Source organism: Hyaena hyaena, unplaced genomic scaffold (genome assembly GCF_003009895.1).
Source record: "Hyaena hyaena isolate Hyena2069 unplaced genomic scaffold, ASM300989v1 scaffold_0, whole genome shotgun sequence".
NCBI classification, from domain to species: Eukaryota; Metazoa; Chordata; class Mammalia; order Carnivora; family Hyaenidae; genus Hyaena; species Hyaena hyaena.
The window spans coordinates 12,582,156-12,599,588 of NW_024080632.1; the positions used below are offsets into that span (position 1 = coordinate 12,582,156).

The window sequence follows — 17,433 nt, forward strand, 5'->3', positions numbered from 1 at the left end:
CCATTTGAATGTTAAGCGGTGAAGGGAAGGGTCAAATGTGCCTTCGTGAAGAGTACACCACACAGCACGAAAGCGCTGCCTGCATTTCCTTAAAAACATCGGAGAACCTAGATCTTTTTTTTTTTTTTTTAATATTTTATTTATTTCTAGGAGACAGAGAGACAGCGTGAGCAGGGGAGGGCCAGAGAGAGAGAGGGAGTCACAGACTGAAACAGGCTCCAGGCTCTGAGCTGGCAGTCAGCACAGAGCCCGATGCGGGGCTCGAACCCACGAACCACGAGATCATGACCTAAGCGAAAGTCGGACGCTCAACCGACTAAGCCACCCAGGCGCCCCTGGAGAACCTAGATCTTTGAGGCTTTTCCTTTTTCTCCCTATTGTTCTTATTTAGAAAGGCTTGAAGCAATTTGCCACATGTCCACACACAACCGTATGGAGAGAAACATTCCCAACCGCCAGTCGTGTTCCAGAATCTGCACTCGGTAAAACGGCGTCTCAAATCCCTGCAGACAAGAGTCAATCCTGCAGGCCACTTGCCCCCTCCCAGGCTGGCATCACAGCGGTGAGCCGGAGGGAACTTACCTGGACATTTGGTTCCTGGAAGGTCTGCAAATCATGTCATTCTCTTCCCTCACTTTAAACTAATCTTGATGCCCATGATTCCAGAGGCGCCCACAATCAGATGAAGGGGTAAGAGGCTCGGTTTAGTTTTCCCTGGGTCAGCTCAGGGGAGATCTCTCAAACACATGAAGAGGAAGATCTGAGTCTCCTCTCTTGAAGATCACTGAAAGTCTCAGAGAACAGCTGTCTTTCCTAAAGCAAGTGCCCCGTGAATGGGGTGAGGTACTGACCAGTCAGCAGGGCATCCGGGTAGTCCTGGGCTAGTCACCCAGAGCCGTGGTGTGGGCCACGATGTGAAGGGGCTGAGGGCCCTGCCACCAAGATGAGGGGGAAAAAGAAGAAAAAGCTTGTGCCTGACTAACCATCACAGAAGAGAAAAGTCAAGGATCCCCTCTGGGGGCTTAGACTGCCATTTATCAGCCATAAGAACCCGGGTGAATGACTTCTCTCTCCCTACATTCCTTCCTCTGGAAAACAATAACCACAAGATAACCTCCTTCATGGGCTGAGGGGATTAAATGAAAAAATGCCAAATGTTATCAGTTATAATCACTATTACAACTTTGAGAACAAGAGATTCTTAGAGCTTCCGCCCCAAATTCCTCATTTTACAGATGAGAAAACTGGAAAACTGGCCCAGAGAGGATCAATGGCTTGCCCAAGGTGAAACAGCTCTACTGATCCACCAGGGCAAACAGTTTGCTTCTCTGCTGCTGAGCTCCTCTTCCTTCAGGGTGTTCCGACAGAGCTGCTGTTCCTAAGATTGCTAGGCCTCCCTCCGGGTCAACAGGGTCCTCTGTGCCTGCTCCACTGTCCTGTGACAGCCCTTCGAGGCTCACGTCCTAGGAACCCACGCCCTCCCTTGCAGACTCAGGGAATGCAATTCAACATGCTCTGGGAACCTTTGAGTCATCTCTGTCTGTGAATCAACCTCCATCCATCCATCCTGAACAGAGAGATCTCCTCCTCCTCCAGTTTCTGGAACCAGAACCTAGTGTTTTTCCTTTGGATTTTGCTTACTGAGTGTCTTCCACCTCTAAGTACATCAGGTTTCCCTCCCAGTTTCATGCTGGGGGCTGAGCACCTGAGATGGACATGAGCATCTATTCTAAGATCCTGGAGAAAACGCTGAAGACTATCCCTCAGGGGCTTACCAGAGCTTTCCCAGCCACAGCCCCCGTCACATGAAAACTTCATCTGCCTCACCAGAGCTAAGTGGCAGAGGTGACCACATGTGCAGACAGCTTGCTGGACATACGCCCCAGGCAGCTGAGAGGACGCTGCTGACCATCTGAATCCCAGAAGCAGGGAACAGTTACCATGGCTACCAAAAGCTGCACCCATTGGCTGCTTTGGCTATCAGGACTGGCTCAGTTGACCTCTCAAGGTCCCCTGGCGCCCTGGGAGTCTACAATTACATCGAGCCAGCTGAGCCATGCCTGCTGCAAGAAAATAGGAAGTCCTGTGACATATGAGGCTCAGGCATAGAAAGCAAGGATTTCATCAGAACTATCTCAGAGGTCACCTTGTCTTATTTATCATAAGCGCTGAGTCACAGGGCTACTTTCCACCTCTGCTGCATTAATAAGCCAAGCCTTGCTTTTTTTGGTAGAACACTTTAGACCTTTTACAAAATGAGCTTGCTACCACATTTAATCTTCCTTCCTCTTACAGCTCTGACCAGTAATTTCAATGGAGGTTTATTCCGTATTGTGACCAGGGACACAGCCCAGAAAAACTTGCGTCACTGGGCCCAGAGGGGCGTGCTCCATCAGACAGGACGTGTGGATCACGAGCCTTCTAAGAACCAGGAGGAAGGAAGTCATTTGTAAAGGAGGCAGATGCTGAACTGCAACTTTGCTTTCCTTCGGCAAGTCCTCTAACTACAGCATTGTGGTGCCTTCCTACTCCACAGAGGGGAAGGGCTTCTCTTTAGCACTGAACTGTCAGAAGCTCCCCCACCTCTCTGAGTCAGGACGGAACAGGCGAGTGGCTAATTCAACCCCTGCAATCTCCATGCTCCGTGGCATCGCGGGCCTGGTGCACACATCCCAGAACCTGGCCTTAGGACAGAGAAGTGAGCTACGAGACTGCAAAAGCAGGAGACATGCCCAGAACCCAGAGTGCTGCCGAGGCTCACAAGAACCGTTGCAAGTGTCGCCTTATTCCTGATGCACAAAGCTTCACGTTTAATGCATGCTTGGAGATTTTTAAAAATCTGCTTATATCAAGATTAAATCAAAGCCTTTATTAAACATTCCTCCTTCAAACAACCTGCATTTAAACCAATACCCCTCCCCAACTTGTGAATTGCCAGGGCACTGCGAGTATGTCACGTTCACCTGACCGGGGTCAAATCCAACCAGGCCACACAACACTGCAAAGCCACGCCTGGACACAGCACGCCAGGCCGACCTCCACGGTTCAGTGCCCCACTCTGGATCTAGGCAAAGGCTGGTAGCACTGGCTCCTGAAGCAGAGCTCAAGCACAGGAGAAGAGGACCCGGAAGTCTGACCCCGCTCATTCCAGACCTTGCCATGCTCAGCTGGATGATCAGCTCTTGGCTACCATCTGCTGAGCCTCACACATGTGCTTTTTTATCTCTTCTCCAAAGAAAAGGGGGAGAGATGGAGGAGGCAATTTTCAGTTGTGTGTGGGTTTGATTTAAGGCTTTGGCTGTGGTCTGTTGAAATATTAAAATACTTTCTGGGAACGCCATCTCCTAAGCTCCCCATCGGAACAAACGTATTTTCAAAAATGAAAACATTGAACAAAGAGGTGGAGCCCAGAGGGCGGAGCCCAGGCCTATCAGGTCAGGATGGTGTCATCCACCTGCTCTGTGGAGTCGGCCTGGCTGGCCAGCTTCTTCAGGGACCTTCGGTTACACTCATTCAGCACCTCCAAACTGGCCACATCCAGGATCTTGGAGAGGGCCTGTGGGGAAGATGGAAATGAGGAGACGTAGTGAGAAAACACGGCTTTGGGTTTCTCCAAGCCAAGGCAAAAATGAGCGTTAACCTCAGAACGAGCACTGCTGTGGACTGTGGCAAAATAAGGGAGTCCGATGGGCCCCTGGGAAGCCAAGAGAAAACCACGCCTCATGCTTCTGGTTGCTGAGGCGGGGCGGGCGGGGGGGCGGGGTCGCATAGAAGGGCTTTCAGTGCTCTAACTAAAGTGCCTAGGGGGAAAGGAGTGCAGGAACAGGGCTCTGGGCCTCCCCTGGCAGCCCTCCTGGGATCTGTTTCACAGGTTCAGGTGCCACATGGGACTTTATTTGGAGAAAGGGCTCTGTTGCTGAAAGAAGCCTTAACACCACAAGAACAGAGGAATGTTTCCAGGCACTAGACCTGACCACAATCTGCCCCTCAACACTCAGCATACAAGGCGGCAGAGTATGATACTTAAAGACTGCCACATAGAAGGACAGCCGTGCACCCAGCACCCACAGCAGGCCCTGGGGAGGCAACTCGATCCCAGGCTCCCACCTGAAACACCTCTTCGCCCTGCCGCATCTTGAGAAGGTTGACGATCGCCTGGTCGCTGTAGGCCCTTACAACGGTGTTCTTGTCCTTGGTGTTGTCAAGAAGAGCCTTTAGGATGGGTTTGATGGCCTGGGGGTCCAGGGGCGGCAGCGGGTCCTTGTTGGCCCACCAGATCATCTTCTCGGCCACCAGCCTGATGTCACTGGATGGGTTCTGCAGACACTATAAAGAGGACCATAAGCTTTTAGTTAGGCACATCCAGTCTGTTTCTCAAGGAAGCCCAAAGTTCTGCCCTGACATTCCCTCATCATCTGGAAACTGACCCACTGCTCCCTTCCAATTGCTTCCTTCCCCCTTATAGGTGGGTGACAGGCTCTGACTCGGCCCATCTCCTCCTCCTACCTCATCTCGTGCCACTCGCTCCCTTTTTCTCACTACTCTTGGCCCATGCAGGGCTTTCACTTCCTCGGGGACACCATGCTCCTTCCCACCCTCGGGCCTCCGCTCTGGCCAGTCCCACAGCCTGGGACATGCCTGCCCCGGGGTCTTCACATGGTTGGCTCCTTCTCCTCCTGCAGGACTCAGCTCAAGTGTCAGCCCATAGAGGTCTCCCCTGACAACCCTCTCTGAATTAGGGCCCTCCTCATCCCCACAGGCTTTCTGTGTACCTCCAACTCCACAGATCTTGTCTGCTCCTTGCACCTCTATGCCTTGAGGGTCTAGCCCAGCGAGGTACACAGAGGATCTTCAGTAAACAAACACTGATGAACAGCTGCCTGCAAGGTGATGCTGTTACACGGGCTCAATCTAACAGGGCCCTGAGAACTCTCAGCAGGGCTGTGGGGGTCTGCAGGGTGGGACAATCCCCCTCTGGAACCTCACTATGAAAATCGAGGTCCACACACCAGAAGCACTGACATCACCCAGGAGCTGGTTACAAAGGCAGAGTCTCAGACTTAGCCCTACCTCTTAAAATGCAGATTCTGGTTCTGATTTGTGTGCACATTAATTTTTTTTTAATTTTTTTAAAATGCTTTTTATTTATTTCTGAGAGAGAGAGAGAGACAGCGTGAGCAAGGGAGGGCCAGAGAGAGAGGGAGACACAGAATCCGAAGCAGCCTCCGGGCTCTGAGCTGGCTGTCAGCACAGAGTCTGACGCGGGGCTCAAACCCACGAACCGTGAGATCATGACCTGAGCCAAAGTCAGATGCTTAACCGACAGAGCCACCCAGGTGCCCCTGTGCACATTCATTTTTTAAAAGCTTGCTTTACTACACAAGCAGCAGGGGCCCCACTGTCCAGCTCCCAGGCTTTCCTAATTGGAGGCTTGCAGCCACCACAATAACCATAATAATAAGTGCCATGCCAGCTACAAGAAAGCAAGGAAGGAAAGTCCTACTAAGATTTGAACCGAGCACAAATTCGAGCCCCACATCAGGCTCTGTGCTGACAGTTCAGAGCCTAGAACCTGCTTCACATCCTGTGTCTCCTCTCTCTGCCCCTCCCCGGCTCATACTCAGTCTCTCTCCTCTCTCAAAAATAGACAAACATTGGGGGGGAAGAAAAAAAAGATTTGAACCCAGGTCTGTCCCAAATTTTACTAAATCCAGATGCCTGGAAAGAATGCCTAAAATAGTGGTTCTTAATGGTCTTAGGTGCAGAATAAACAGCTCTCAAAGCTTCAAGATTAGAAAAGAAAAAAACACACTTTTAATAACAGCAAAAGACATCAATAAACACTCTACCAAGTGAATGTGGGGATGGCTAATAAGCACATGAAAACTGTTCTACATCAAGGCGCCTGGGTGGCTCAGTGGGTTGAGTGTCTGACTCTATTTTAGCTCAGGTCATGATTTCAGTCCCCTTAAGATCAAGCTTAAGAGCCTCTCTCCTCCCCCAACCCCCGCTTTGCCCCTCCCCTGCTCGTACTCTAAAAAAAATTGTTCTACATCGTTAGCCATAAACAAATGTAAATTAAACCACAATATGATAGTATAATACACATTTGAAAAAGGATAAAATTAAAACAAAAACAGTGTTTAAAAAAAAACCACGTTAAAATAAATAGCGATACTTGATTCGGGGTTACAGGTCTCCTTGAGAATCTGACAAGTCGGGCACTCTTCCAGAGGAAAAGAGCACACAGAACCACTTTGTGTTCCACTCCCAAGGGCTCAGAGATCTCCCGCAGCCTCTCCACGGAGAACTCCCAGAAGACAGCCAGTCTGAAGGCACACTCCCCAGTGTTTGGTCATGGGTCCTTCTCACAAGCCAGGCTGCCCCCACTCACCTTGATGAACAGGCTGGAGAGTCTGGCTGGCAACTGTCCTCCCCCTGTCTCGATGTGATGCTTCATCAGGAAGCCCATGCCCCGGATCCCACTCACTGCAATGGGGATCTGTGGGGACAGGAAAGGGCTGGACGGCACAGCTCCCTGCCCCTCCCTCAGAGCAGCAGGGCCAGGCACTGTCTCATCCCCAGGAACCTCCAGGACCTGGCCCCTCACTCAAGCAACCCCCCTTGCCTGCCCCCCCACAACTTCACATCCAAGACTCTTTGACAGCTTTCTTGCAGACAGGCTGCCCTGGCTGTGAGGCAAACAAAGTCTGTATGTACTGCTTCCCACAAAAGGGGTTGAGAGAGCCTCTGACTTGGAAGGGACATCTAGATGCTCCCACCTAAACTCCTCATTGTTTACAGATGACAGAACTCCGGCCCAGGGAGACCAAGTAGTGGTCCAAGGGCACAGAAAGTTACTGACAAAGGCAAAATTTGAACCCAGGCCTCACTGCCCAGTCTGTCGAGCCCCTCCCCCGTCCCCTGTGCCATGTCAGCAAGGATACAGCTGTGCAATTTGGGCTAGGGAAGGGGAGACGGGTACGGCTGCCCCAAAGCCTTACCCTGTCTGCCACGGCATTGCTGAGGATCATGTCCTGAACTTCACTGCTGTACCTGCCCTCACAGAGTCTGCTGGGAGCCACGTTCACAGCCACGGACAGTGCCAGGCTCCGCCCATGCCGAACCATCCAGTCAATGCCGGACACATCCGCTGAGTGAAGAAAGGACATAAGTGGGTCACCCTGCACTTTACAGTATGCCCCTCCCCGCCGTGAAGCCCCCAGGCCCACCCCACCTGAGCCCAGCGGAAATCCCAGTCCACTGCACACAGACCTCCCTGCCCAATGTGGCACATTAGGAAGAGGTCTCTCTCAAGCTGCTTCAGACTCACAGCCACATTCTCTGAGCAGACATATAAGGGACTATAGGACCACTGGAAACTCCATTTTAAGAGCTGGATTTCCCAGGGGAGACTAGCCGCCAGAAGACCCTCTGAGAGGAAGGGGACACAGGCCCTGCAGGGGGTCCCCAGTGCACAGGAGACCTACCCAGCAAGCACTGCTGAAGAACAGCGCTGAGCTCCTCTTCAGTCAGAAAGGCACACAGCTCGCCCAGGCAGCCGGCCGAGGAGACGCGAGTATTGTCCTGACAGAGCACAGAAGGGAGCGAAAGGCAGCGTGAGCCGCACCACCAGCTCCAAGGTCATTGGGGCCAGCAACTGCCCAGGACGGAGGGCAGGGGAGAAGGTGGAATGAGGCGACTCCAGCACTTGAAATCCTGTCCCCACTCCAGGCACATGTGCTCCTGCTGCCAGAACGGGACTGCCATTCACGGCAGCCGCCACTGGGTGTGGAGCAAACCACACGCCCAGTACTTCGCTCAATTATAGAAAACTCCAGTGTGTGCATATGGTAATCATCATCATAATGGCAATAATAACCGTATTTACGTAGCACCTTTCTTCTTAGAAAGTCGGAATGTTTTCCGTGTATTATCTCAATTACTGTCAACAGCGCTGGGAGGCAGCGAGGGGCGGCCCCTGCCCACATCACTGGAAAAGAGCTAGAGAACCACTCTGAGCTGCTTTTCCCCAGCTCTCCTTCCCCCAACCCTGCATGTCATCTTGTGTCCAGAGTGACTCCCTGAAATCTCTGTGTTGGTGCCCTAGCACCAGCTCCATTTTTCAGGTTTGTCCTAGGAAGTCACAATGAAACCACTAATCAGCCCAAGGAGGACAAGTAAAAGCTGAGCATTTTCTGTCAAAATCAAAGCCAGATACACAACCTACCCCCTGCTGCTCCTCCCTAGCCAGCTAATTACGGGATGGCGAGTGAGTGGATTTTTAAGGTATGTACTATGTTATTAATAAGTGCCAATCTGATGTGCCCTATCCCCCAAAACCAACCAACCAAAGACTAAGACCCGCTGAGTGGCTAGTGCCAGGGTGGCACCCTGAGTGGCCACCAGTGATCCAGGGTAAGCTCAGAGTTGGGGGGGAGGATGGTCTGACCACAGTCTGTGCCTCTGAGCTCCAAGCAGAAGCCCAGGTGCCGATCGAGGCTAAAGCTGGCTCTCTCTGACGCCCACTCTCTCCAACAGGATCTATTTTAAGCTCCACTGTGGCAAAATGCAAATTGGCCTAAATACTAACTTTTGCTTGCACTGGGCATGGCCCTGTAAAAACCCTGACAGACTGTGACCAAGGAAGACAGAATCTCCCATCTGCACCCCCAGAGAAGGCGGGGGCTCTGTCAGAGAGCAGCTGTTGGAATGAGGCCAGACTTCTAGAGCCATGGCAAGCCCAGCAGCAACAAGGGTGCACCAGAAGTGCAAACCATGTGAACCCACAGGCTCAGTCCAGAGATTAACCCCACGATAGAGGGCTGTCAGAGGAGAAAGAGAAAATTCTTATCTACAGACTCCATGCCAGGAAGCCAACGAGTACTTAACACGTGCTTCCAGGCTGGGGAAGGAAGGGCTGTGCTGATGGCATGGAGACAGCACCAGGGGTCACAGGGTTCAGACTGTGGCTTTGACCCCACCTTGCTAGGGCATGGCCCCAGGCAAGTCTCACCCTCTGCAACACTGGTGTCACAGACACCAGATGCCAAATTTCTTTCTTTTTTTTTTTTTTTTAAAGTTTATTTATTTTGAGAGAGAGAAAGAAACCAAAAAGCCAGGGGAGAAACAGAGAGAGAGGGAGGGAGAGATAATCCCAAGCAGGCTCCAAACTGTCAGAACAGAGCCCGACGTGGGGCTCGAACTCACAAACCATGAGATAATGACCTGAGCCAAAATCTAGAGTCGGATGTTTAACCGACTGAGGTACCCAAACGCTCCCCAGATGCCAAATTTCTTAAGGGTTGTGACCAAGCCTGCTTCACCTCTGCACTAGACCCTTTGTCTCACAAATGTTTCCTGAACCAATAAATGAACCTTGTCATTTTACACACACTAATTATATATATATATTTTTTTTAATTTATTATTTCTAGGAGAGAGAGAGAGACAGCATGAGCAGGGGAGGGTCAGAGAGAGAGGGAGTCACAGACTGAAACAGGCTCCAGGCTCTGAGCTGGCAGTCAGCACAGAGCCCGACGCGGGGCTCGAACCCACGAACGCGAGATCATGACTTAAGCGAAAGTCGACGCTCAACCGACTAAGCCACCCAGGCGCCCCTTACACACACTAAAAGGAGAAGCAGAGAGGGAAAACAGCTTGTTTAAGATTAGACGGCAAGTTCACGAGAGCTCCTTACTTTCCTTACTGTGAAAACCTTACCTTCCTTACCTATGAAACAGAACCACCAATACCAGCACTACCCGCCTGTCTCCCTCACAGCCAAACGCTCATTACCATAAAGAGTGACAGGAGCGCTGGGAATGATTACTACCTCGGACAGTGGCAGCCAAAGCAAAGAGAAGGGGAACCAGTTGAGCCCACCAGCCCGGCCATCCACCTGCAGCCGTTACCTCGTCGTGTCCCAGCATGCTGAGCAGAAGCGAGACAATGTTCTTCCGGATGACCACGTCCACTTTGGCTCCCGCTCCCTGAATCACAAACCTTAGGGCCTGCAGCATGGTGTCCCTACAGAACCAATGCATCCAACGTAAACCCTTGGCTCCCCTTCACCACCGCTCCCACCACGCAGGCCCGGCCCCGCCCTGGCCTCCTCACGGCCACAGCACTGCCCCAGTGGCACCTCACCTGACACCCGGGTCTTCCATGACACGGATTCCGTTCAACAGCTCTGTGAAGAGGGGGTCCACCTTGATGTGGATGGAGATGAGCTTCCCCAGTGCATCGGCAGCCTTCAGGCGCACCCCCCGATTGGAGTCCTGCAGGGCCTTGGTAAAAGTGGTCTGCAGCTGGGGCAGGAATGGCTTCAGGGCAATCCCAACCTGTTTGAGAGACCCACACACGAAACCACAGTTGTGGTGGAGTCCAAGGCCACTAGGTGCCACAAACACGAAGTCAATCAGAAACCACCATGACTGGGCCTAGGAACAGATATTCCCCCAGAGAGGACAGTCAGCACAGACAGGCCCTGCTCAACCCCGCTACCACCACCTGCAAGGGGGCCGTTGGTTGGCTTAAGCGGAGACCGGTCCATGTGGACAGCGACTTGAAACTTCCATCTCCAAATACATGAAAGAGCGGGGCGGGCGACGCTGTCAGCCCCACCGAAGACCTGTTCCAGTGCCGAAACAGGGCAACAGACCAGGCGCATAAGGGCAGGTGCCATCTTCTGAGCAATCAATATGCAAGGGAAGCACAGACACTGAGCCCTGAGAACAATCCTATGAAACAAAAGACCTCAGAAAGTCCCCCTCCCAAGACTGAACATTTACTTCTTGCTAAACGGGAAAAATCAAGGCAGCTGTTTGGAGGTGTGAAAATACTGGGGTCAGGGCTGTTAGGAGGCACTCCACGGAGTGAAGCTGGTAAATGGGAGGTAGGAACCATCTGTCCAGGTAGGACATCAACACATGGACCTACGGGAAAATTCTGGGAGGAAAGGGCTCCATTTGTACACAGAGTTCTAAAACACCACAGAAAAGAAGAGCACAGAACATAGGTGAAAATGATACTTAATTTTTTAAAAAAAGATACCATCTTCCATAGAATAAGGTAGATGCTCACAATGGCACATTTTTACCTAGGAAGATGCTCCCCACACCTTTCCCTCAAAAGGGGCAAAAAAAAAAGCTACAGATTTTAAGCTTGTATTTGTTTCCAAACCTCAAGTAAGAATTCAAAAATAAATCTGTTTTTATAACGGCAAATCTTGGCTCTGCTTATAATTTTTTTTAATCTAAAGGGCTTAACTATTGCCCTGTAAAATGTCAGAAATGGTGAACATGCTGGCTCTTTGCTTCTTACACTTTTGGCAAAGACTGACGTTACTCCAGCTGCTCTCAGACCTCCTTTTCATTCATTTACTCATCAGACCCTTTGCATCCCTCCTTACGAGGCAGCAATAAAGAATGGAAGTATATTTAAACAATGTGTAACCATAATTATGTAACCTTGGATTTTCTCCTCTGAACCAACAGTTCTTCAAAAAACACCAACCAGCAGGGGCGCCTGGGTGGCTAAGTCAATTGAATGTCTGACTCGATCTCGGCTCAGGTCACGATCTCAGGGTTTGCAAGTTTGAGCCCTGCATCGGGCTATGTGCTGGCAGCATGGAGTCTGCTTGGGATTCTCTTTCTCTCTCTCTCTCCCTCTCGCTCTCGCTCAGCCTCTCCCCTGCTCTCTCTCTCAAAATATATAAATAGGGCGCCAGGGTGGCTCAGTCAGTTAAGGGTCCAACTTTGACTCAGGTCATGATCTCGCAGTCCATGAGTTCAAGCCCGGCATGGGGCTCTGTGCGGACAGCTCAGAGGCTGGAGTGTGCTTCACATTCTGTGTCTTCCTCTCTCTCTGCCCATCCCCCACTCATGCTTTGTCTCTGTCTCAAAAATAAATATTTAAAAAATTTTGTAAAACAAATAAATATTTTTAAAAATTAAAAACCACACACAGAACCGCAACTAGCATTAGTCTGGAACACTCAGGATGTGTCAGGCAGAGTGTCCGATGCCACCTTCTCTAGGCCCCGCAGCTCTTCATGTGGCAGGTAGCAGCAGCACTTCCAAATCACGAGTGAGGGGACAGACTCAGAAGTTACCAGACTCTCCCGAGGTCATTCCAACCACACAGCTACTAAGTGGTGGACCTGGAATTGACCACTGCATAGTGCGAGTCTAGCATCTAACATCTCCACCCCTCCATAATCAGCTCACCATACTGCCACGTGACACTGACTGGCAGACAAATCAGTTCCTGAAGACCCAAATGGACCAAGAGACGAACGTGTCAGTGGCTCACCTTGGCCAGCAAGAGGCTGAGTGTCTCAAGCAGGGCTGCCTTTACGTTCCAGCTGAACCGATCCCCCAGGATGCGGATCAGAGGTCCAGTGATGCTAACCACAGAGGGCCTCAGGGCGTCAGCTGAGGTCAGGCGGATCACCAAACCTAAAGCTTTGGCTGCTTCCTCCTTCTGTTCCGGGCTGCCAGTCAGGACGCCCTCCCTCAACACTGGAAGGATGGAGGTTACTCCCTGACAAGAAAACCACAAAAGAGTCAAATCCCAAAGGCCCCAGGCCCCAGGGGTCGCCTGCCCAAGCACGGCACTCCTGTCAGCCAGCCTCTCTGCGACTCCATGAGAGAGACTGCTTCCGGCACCAGGGTCACAGCCTGAGCGGGTGCTGGCTGAGGAACAGTCCTGACTGGGCAGTGATGAGAAGGCAGCAGCTCTGGTGGGCCTATCACACATAGGTACACCTGGTATCTCCTCTGTGACTCTCATGCTCTGGCTGTGGTGGCTTCCACAGCTTAAACGGAAGGCGACACAGACCCTATCCCCATGTGGCCGCAGTGAGGAAGAAACACCCTTCTGTGAAGGTGCAGAACAGCACTTAGAACCCTGCCCTAAGGCAGCTGCCCTACCACAGACCTGGGACTGAGGGTGGAGGTGGAGGAAGGCCACATGCCTGCAGCACCCTCACGGGGCCCTGGCTTACCTTCTTTGGGAGGCAGAAGCCTGGCACATGCTCGCCTTTGCTCTCATTCCCTATGAGCCGGATTTCTTTGTGCAGTTCTTCAATTAGTGCCAGTTGGTTGCCAGCATCGAGTTTCTGTGGGAAGCCAGGAAAAAAGCAGAGAGGATGTCAGGTTCTAAGTACAGCCCTCCCAAGACTGCTTCAAAATAATACCACAGGGGGAAGAGTGTGGGTGGAAGCGTAAGAAAGATTGGCCATGGATTGATAAACGCTGACTGAAGCTGGCTGACAGGTATGTCGTGGCCTATTTTAAGGGTCTAACCTTCCAAGCGTCCGGCATGGTCTATAATCAAAAGCTGGCTGTGCGGTCAGCAGTCCCCTCACCTTGGTGATGGCATTCAGGGCATCCCAGCTCTCCTCCAAAACCACTGGGCTGGAGTCATTGAAGAGGCGGATCAAGCCGGACACCAGGCTCCGCAAGTGGCTGGTGTAGTCAGCCTTCGAGCGCGAACAGTAAATGTTGAGGATGATGGCGGCAGCCTGCCTCATGCCCACCTCAGGGCTGCGGGTGGCTTCCAGCAGGTCCTCGATGATGATCCGGTGTCCAGTGTCATCCTCTACTGAGAGGATCACAGCCTGACAGTTGGCCATCTCCTGAAACCACAGGGGACACCCAGACTGAGCACAGCTCCTCAGGGGCAGGCCAGGACAGCGGACAGAAAGCCGCCAGGGATAATCACGACACTCACCAGCTGCTCATCCGGAGTCCCGAGCTTCTCCTTCAGGGCCAACATGACCGCCGGGAGGATCACTCCAAGGTGACGGGTCAAGGCGTCGCCGGCCACAGACGAAAGGAAAGCCAGCACCCGGGTGTTGACAGGTGGAGTGGTCAGCTGTAGAAGGATGAACGTCAGCTCAATGAATGCCGCCCTGTGCTGACTGCTGTGCTAGGCTCTGGGAGATCCCACAGCTGGTGTTCAGGGCTGAGTGTCTGCTCCAGGGCCCCCTGCACCCACCACCGGCCTCCCCCAACATCTGAGCTTAAAAGGTCTCCAGAGCAGGCCTGGGAATGATCATGTGGCTGCAGCTTCTGGGGCAGGGGGAGCTTGCTGCAGGGTGGGATTACCTTGGGTACGAGGTAGGGGAGCACCACACGACTCTTGATGGCCATAACTTGCTTCAGACCATCCAAGGCAAATTCTGACACTTCCTCATCATCCTGCAGAGGAGCACAGAGGGCAACGCTGAGGGGCTGGCTCCTGTCTAGACCAGCCACCGCCAACTTCCTTCACCACTTTCCTCCCTTCCTCCCACCGCACCCACATTTACTGACTGTCGAAGGAGAAGCACAGAGCCAAATCTGAGCCTGCTGCACCCACTCCCTCGGAGGGCCCACACTGCGACTGCCTTGGCAGAATGAGCCCCCCTGCATTTTGCTTCTACAGAGACAGTAAAAGCCAAACTGGTAGGTGTGTGGCAGATCCACTCACCAGCTGCTTCAGTAAAAATGGGAGAATGTCCTCCAGAGCCTGGTGGCCGATGGTGGAGTGCAGCTGCTCAAAGGTCTTGGCCGCCGCCTCTCTGACCTCCTCCAGTGGGTCACACAAAGCCTTCCTTGCCGTGGGTACAAGGGACTCAGAGAAATACAGCACCTGCAACAGAATCCGTGCACTGTACTTGATCGTGGCAGAGGCGAGGAAGGAATGGAAGCAAGCAAGGTGGGATGGACAAGGACCTCTGGCCTAGCCAGGCCACCAGCATCCCTTGGCTTGACTTTTTTTTTTTTTTCCAATTGTTTTAAGCTTTATTTATTTTTGAGAAACAGACAAACAGACAAACAGGGCATGAGTGGGGAACAGAGAGAGAGGGAGACCCAGAATCCGAAACAAGCTCCAGACTCCAAGCTGTCAACACAGACCCCCAACGTAGGGGTCACGAACCTGAGATCATGACCTGAACTGAAGTCAGCCGCTTAACCAACTGAACCACCCAGGTACTTCGATTTGACCCTTAGCTTAGTGGTTCTCTGTGAAAATGAGCAAACATATGAAAGCAGAGAGGATATGCAGTCTCTACCTGAAGAGCCTGATTTTTTTAGGTGAGATCTCCAGATACTCTCCATCTCCCACGAGAGCTCCTTCCTAAGGTGAGGCCTCCTGCATGGCATGACCCCCTCTCCCCTGATTCTTTCTTTTGCTCATTTTCTTGGAAAACTCCTAGTCCTTCAACACTCAACTCAAAAGCTTGCTTCTCTGTGGCATCTCTGGGGCTACCGTGGGGCCAAGGATCGTTCTGCTCCCTCTGGAACTGGTCCCCCTGAAGCAGGGTACACTACAAATCAAATCAGAGGACTGATTATGTATCGGCTTCACGGCCGGCAAGGTCTCAGTCTTTGAGAGGACTCAGTAACTATTCAACGAATCACAACTCTAGTTGGTGACAGAATTTATTTACATCCTTTGCCAAACGCAAATGTAAACCCCCAATGAATGTAATACTTCTACTGATACACACAGGAGAAGGCACCAATAAATCAGATGATAAGCAACAGCCACGTGCTTCTTAACATTTCTGACCGGCCGGCTACTTCATAGCTTGTATGCCAAATGAGAGCCCTATGCCTGCTCAACCTATTTCCGAGGGGTGTGTCGAGGATCACACTCAAAAAGGAAGGGGAGTGCAAAGATTGCCAGCCCCTTGAAAGTGGCTGCTATGGGACACTGTCATTGCCAGAAACGACACATTTCTACCCACCGGGAACTTACATTCATCTGCTCCACTCCTTGTAAGAACACATGCAGCCCTGCCGCTTCCGCAGACGCAGCACATACACATGCGCATGGCCTCCCTTCCCCGCCAAGGACACCGCACATACTAACTGTACTGCACTCTACAACCCAGCAATTGCACTACTAGGTATTTATCCCAGAGATACAGGTGTGCTGTTTCAAAGGGGCACGTGCACCCCAATGTTTACAGCAGTGCTATCATATCAACAATAGCCAAACTATGGAAAGAGCCCAAATGGCCATCAACATACAACGGAGTATTACTATATATGTATGTGTACATATAATAAAGTATTACTTGGCAATCAAAAAGAATGAAATGTTGCCATCTGCAATAACACGGATGGAACTAGAGAGTATTATGCTAAACGAAATTAGTCCGAGAAAGACAAATATGACTTCACTCATGAGGAATTTAAGATACAAAATAGATGAACATAAGGGAAGGGAGGCAAAAATAACATAAAAACTGGGAGGAGAACAAAACATAAGAGACTCGTAGATATGGAGAGCAAACAGAGGGTTGCTGGAGGGGTTGTGGGAGCGGGGATGGGCTACATGGGTGAGGGGCATTAAGGAATCTACTCCTGAAATCATTGTTGCACTACGTGCTAACTAACTCGGATGTAAATTAAACGATAAATACACTTAATAGACAGATATAAAGCATTAAAAAAAAAAAAACACAGTCTTGCAGCAGTGACACAAAAGGGATTAATCTGGAGCAGCCTCAGTAGTGGTGAGAAAAAGATCATCACCAATTGCCACAGGCCACTCCAGAGTCCCTAGTGGTTCGGCTTTTGCTGGAACCTGCTTTTTCAGGTCACCCGTGGGGCCCTAAGACACTCACAGCGTCCCGGCTGGTGGACTTCATGATCTCGCTCAGCCCGATGCACACGCCCTGCCTCTCGTCGCTCTTCTGAGACCTTAGGCCTTCCTCAAGGATGGGGATGATCTCGGGCAGGATCTTCTCCCCTAACTTCCGGACGAGATCGCCCAATGTCCTTGCTGCAATCTGTCGGCAGAGACCAAGCCAGAACATCAATGCCCTGCAAACCCCAGGGCACCTGGAAGACAACTCCAAATTGAAGGCCCTGGACTTAACTTCCCCAGATGCTGTTAGCCCTGAAGAGCTGCCAGGGTGGTTGCAAAACACTAAAACATACAATTATTTCTTTGTGTCACACACACCTACACAACCTAAAGCAAGAGCCGGCACTTGATATATGAACAGGAAATTAACTCATCACATGCTGTCTGGTCAAGAGGCAGTTTCCCTAAATTGATAACTACAGCCTAGAAGTCACTTCACCTTGTGCTCTTGTCCAAGGGGAGCTGAACAGGGAACAAATGCTTTTAAGGAAAAAAAAATAAACCATCTCCCCAGAGGCCTCACACAAACCTTTCTTTAGCCAAATACACAGTTTGCTTGCCAGGGATGGGGGTTGGGAGTAGGCCGAAGGGGACTGTCAGAAGCAAACATGTGCCCAGGCTGAGCCCCTCCCCCCAACCAGAGAACATGCCTGGTCCAGCCCCTGCCCCAGCCCAGGTCAGCCTCATCTCACATGCTCACCCCTGTTTCTCATTCCAGACCCAGCAGTCCCGGCCCAGCCTCTGTTGGCTTTTGCACCTCCTGCCCTTGTATCTAAAGCACTA

At 51.5% G+C, this 17,433-nt stretch overlaps 1 protein-coding gene across 2 annotated transcripts in view; it reads right to left on the reverse strand.

The window, feature by feature from the left end:
• Window positions 1–2,848: 2,848 nt before the first annotated feature.
• The window catches only part of GCN1 (GCN1 activator of EIF2AK4), a 59,889-nt gene continuing 45,304 nt past the window's right edge, over window positions 2,849–17,433 (reverse strand). The window contains exons 45-58 of one of the 2 annotated variants that reach the window (XM_039231553.1): window positions 16,628–16,792; window positions 14,479–14,640; window positions 14,115–14,207; window positions 13,738–13,881; window positions 13,373–13,642; window positions 13,010–13,123; window positions 12,316–12,546; window positions 10,150–10,343; window positions 9,915–10,029; window positions 7,491–7,587; window positions 7,005–7,153; window positions 6,395–6,502; window positions 4,108–4,326; window positions 2,849–3,556 (exon numbers count right to left, since the gene is read on the reverse strand). In XM_039231553.1, coding sequence (XP_039087484.1) covers window positions 3,431–3,556; window positions 4,108–4,326; window positions 6,395–6,502; window positions 7,005–7,153; window positions 7,491–7,587; window positions 9,915–10,029; window positions 10,150–10,343; window positions 12,316–12,546; window positions 13,010–13,123; window positions 13,373–13,642; window positions 13,738–13,881; window positions 14,115–14,207; window positions 14,479–14,640; window positions 16,628–16,792 — 2,187 coding nt within the window. In that variant the 3' untranslated portion in view covers window positions 2,849–3,430. Of the gene's footprint in view, window positions 3,557–4,107; window positions 4,327–4,772; window positions 4,881–6,394; window positions 6,503–7,004; window positions 7,154–7,490; window positions 7,588–9,914; window positions 10,030–10,149; window positions 10,344–12,315; window positions 12,547–13,009; window positions 13,124–13,372; window positions 13,643–13,737; window positions 13,882–14,114; window positions 14,208–14,478; window positions 14,641–16,627; window positions 16,793–17,433 lie in introns of those variants that run through there. The other variant, XR_005528333.1, reaches the window with a different exon arrangement.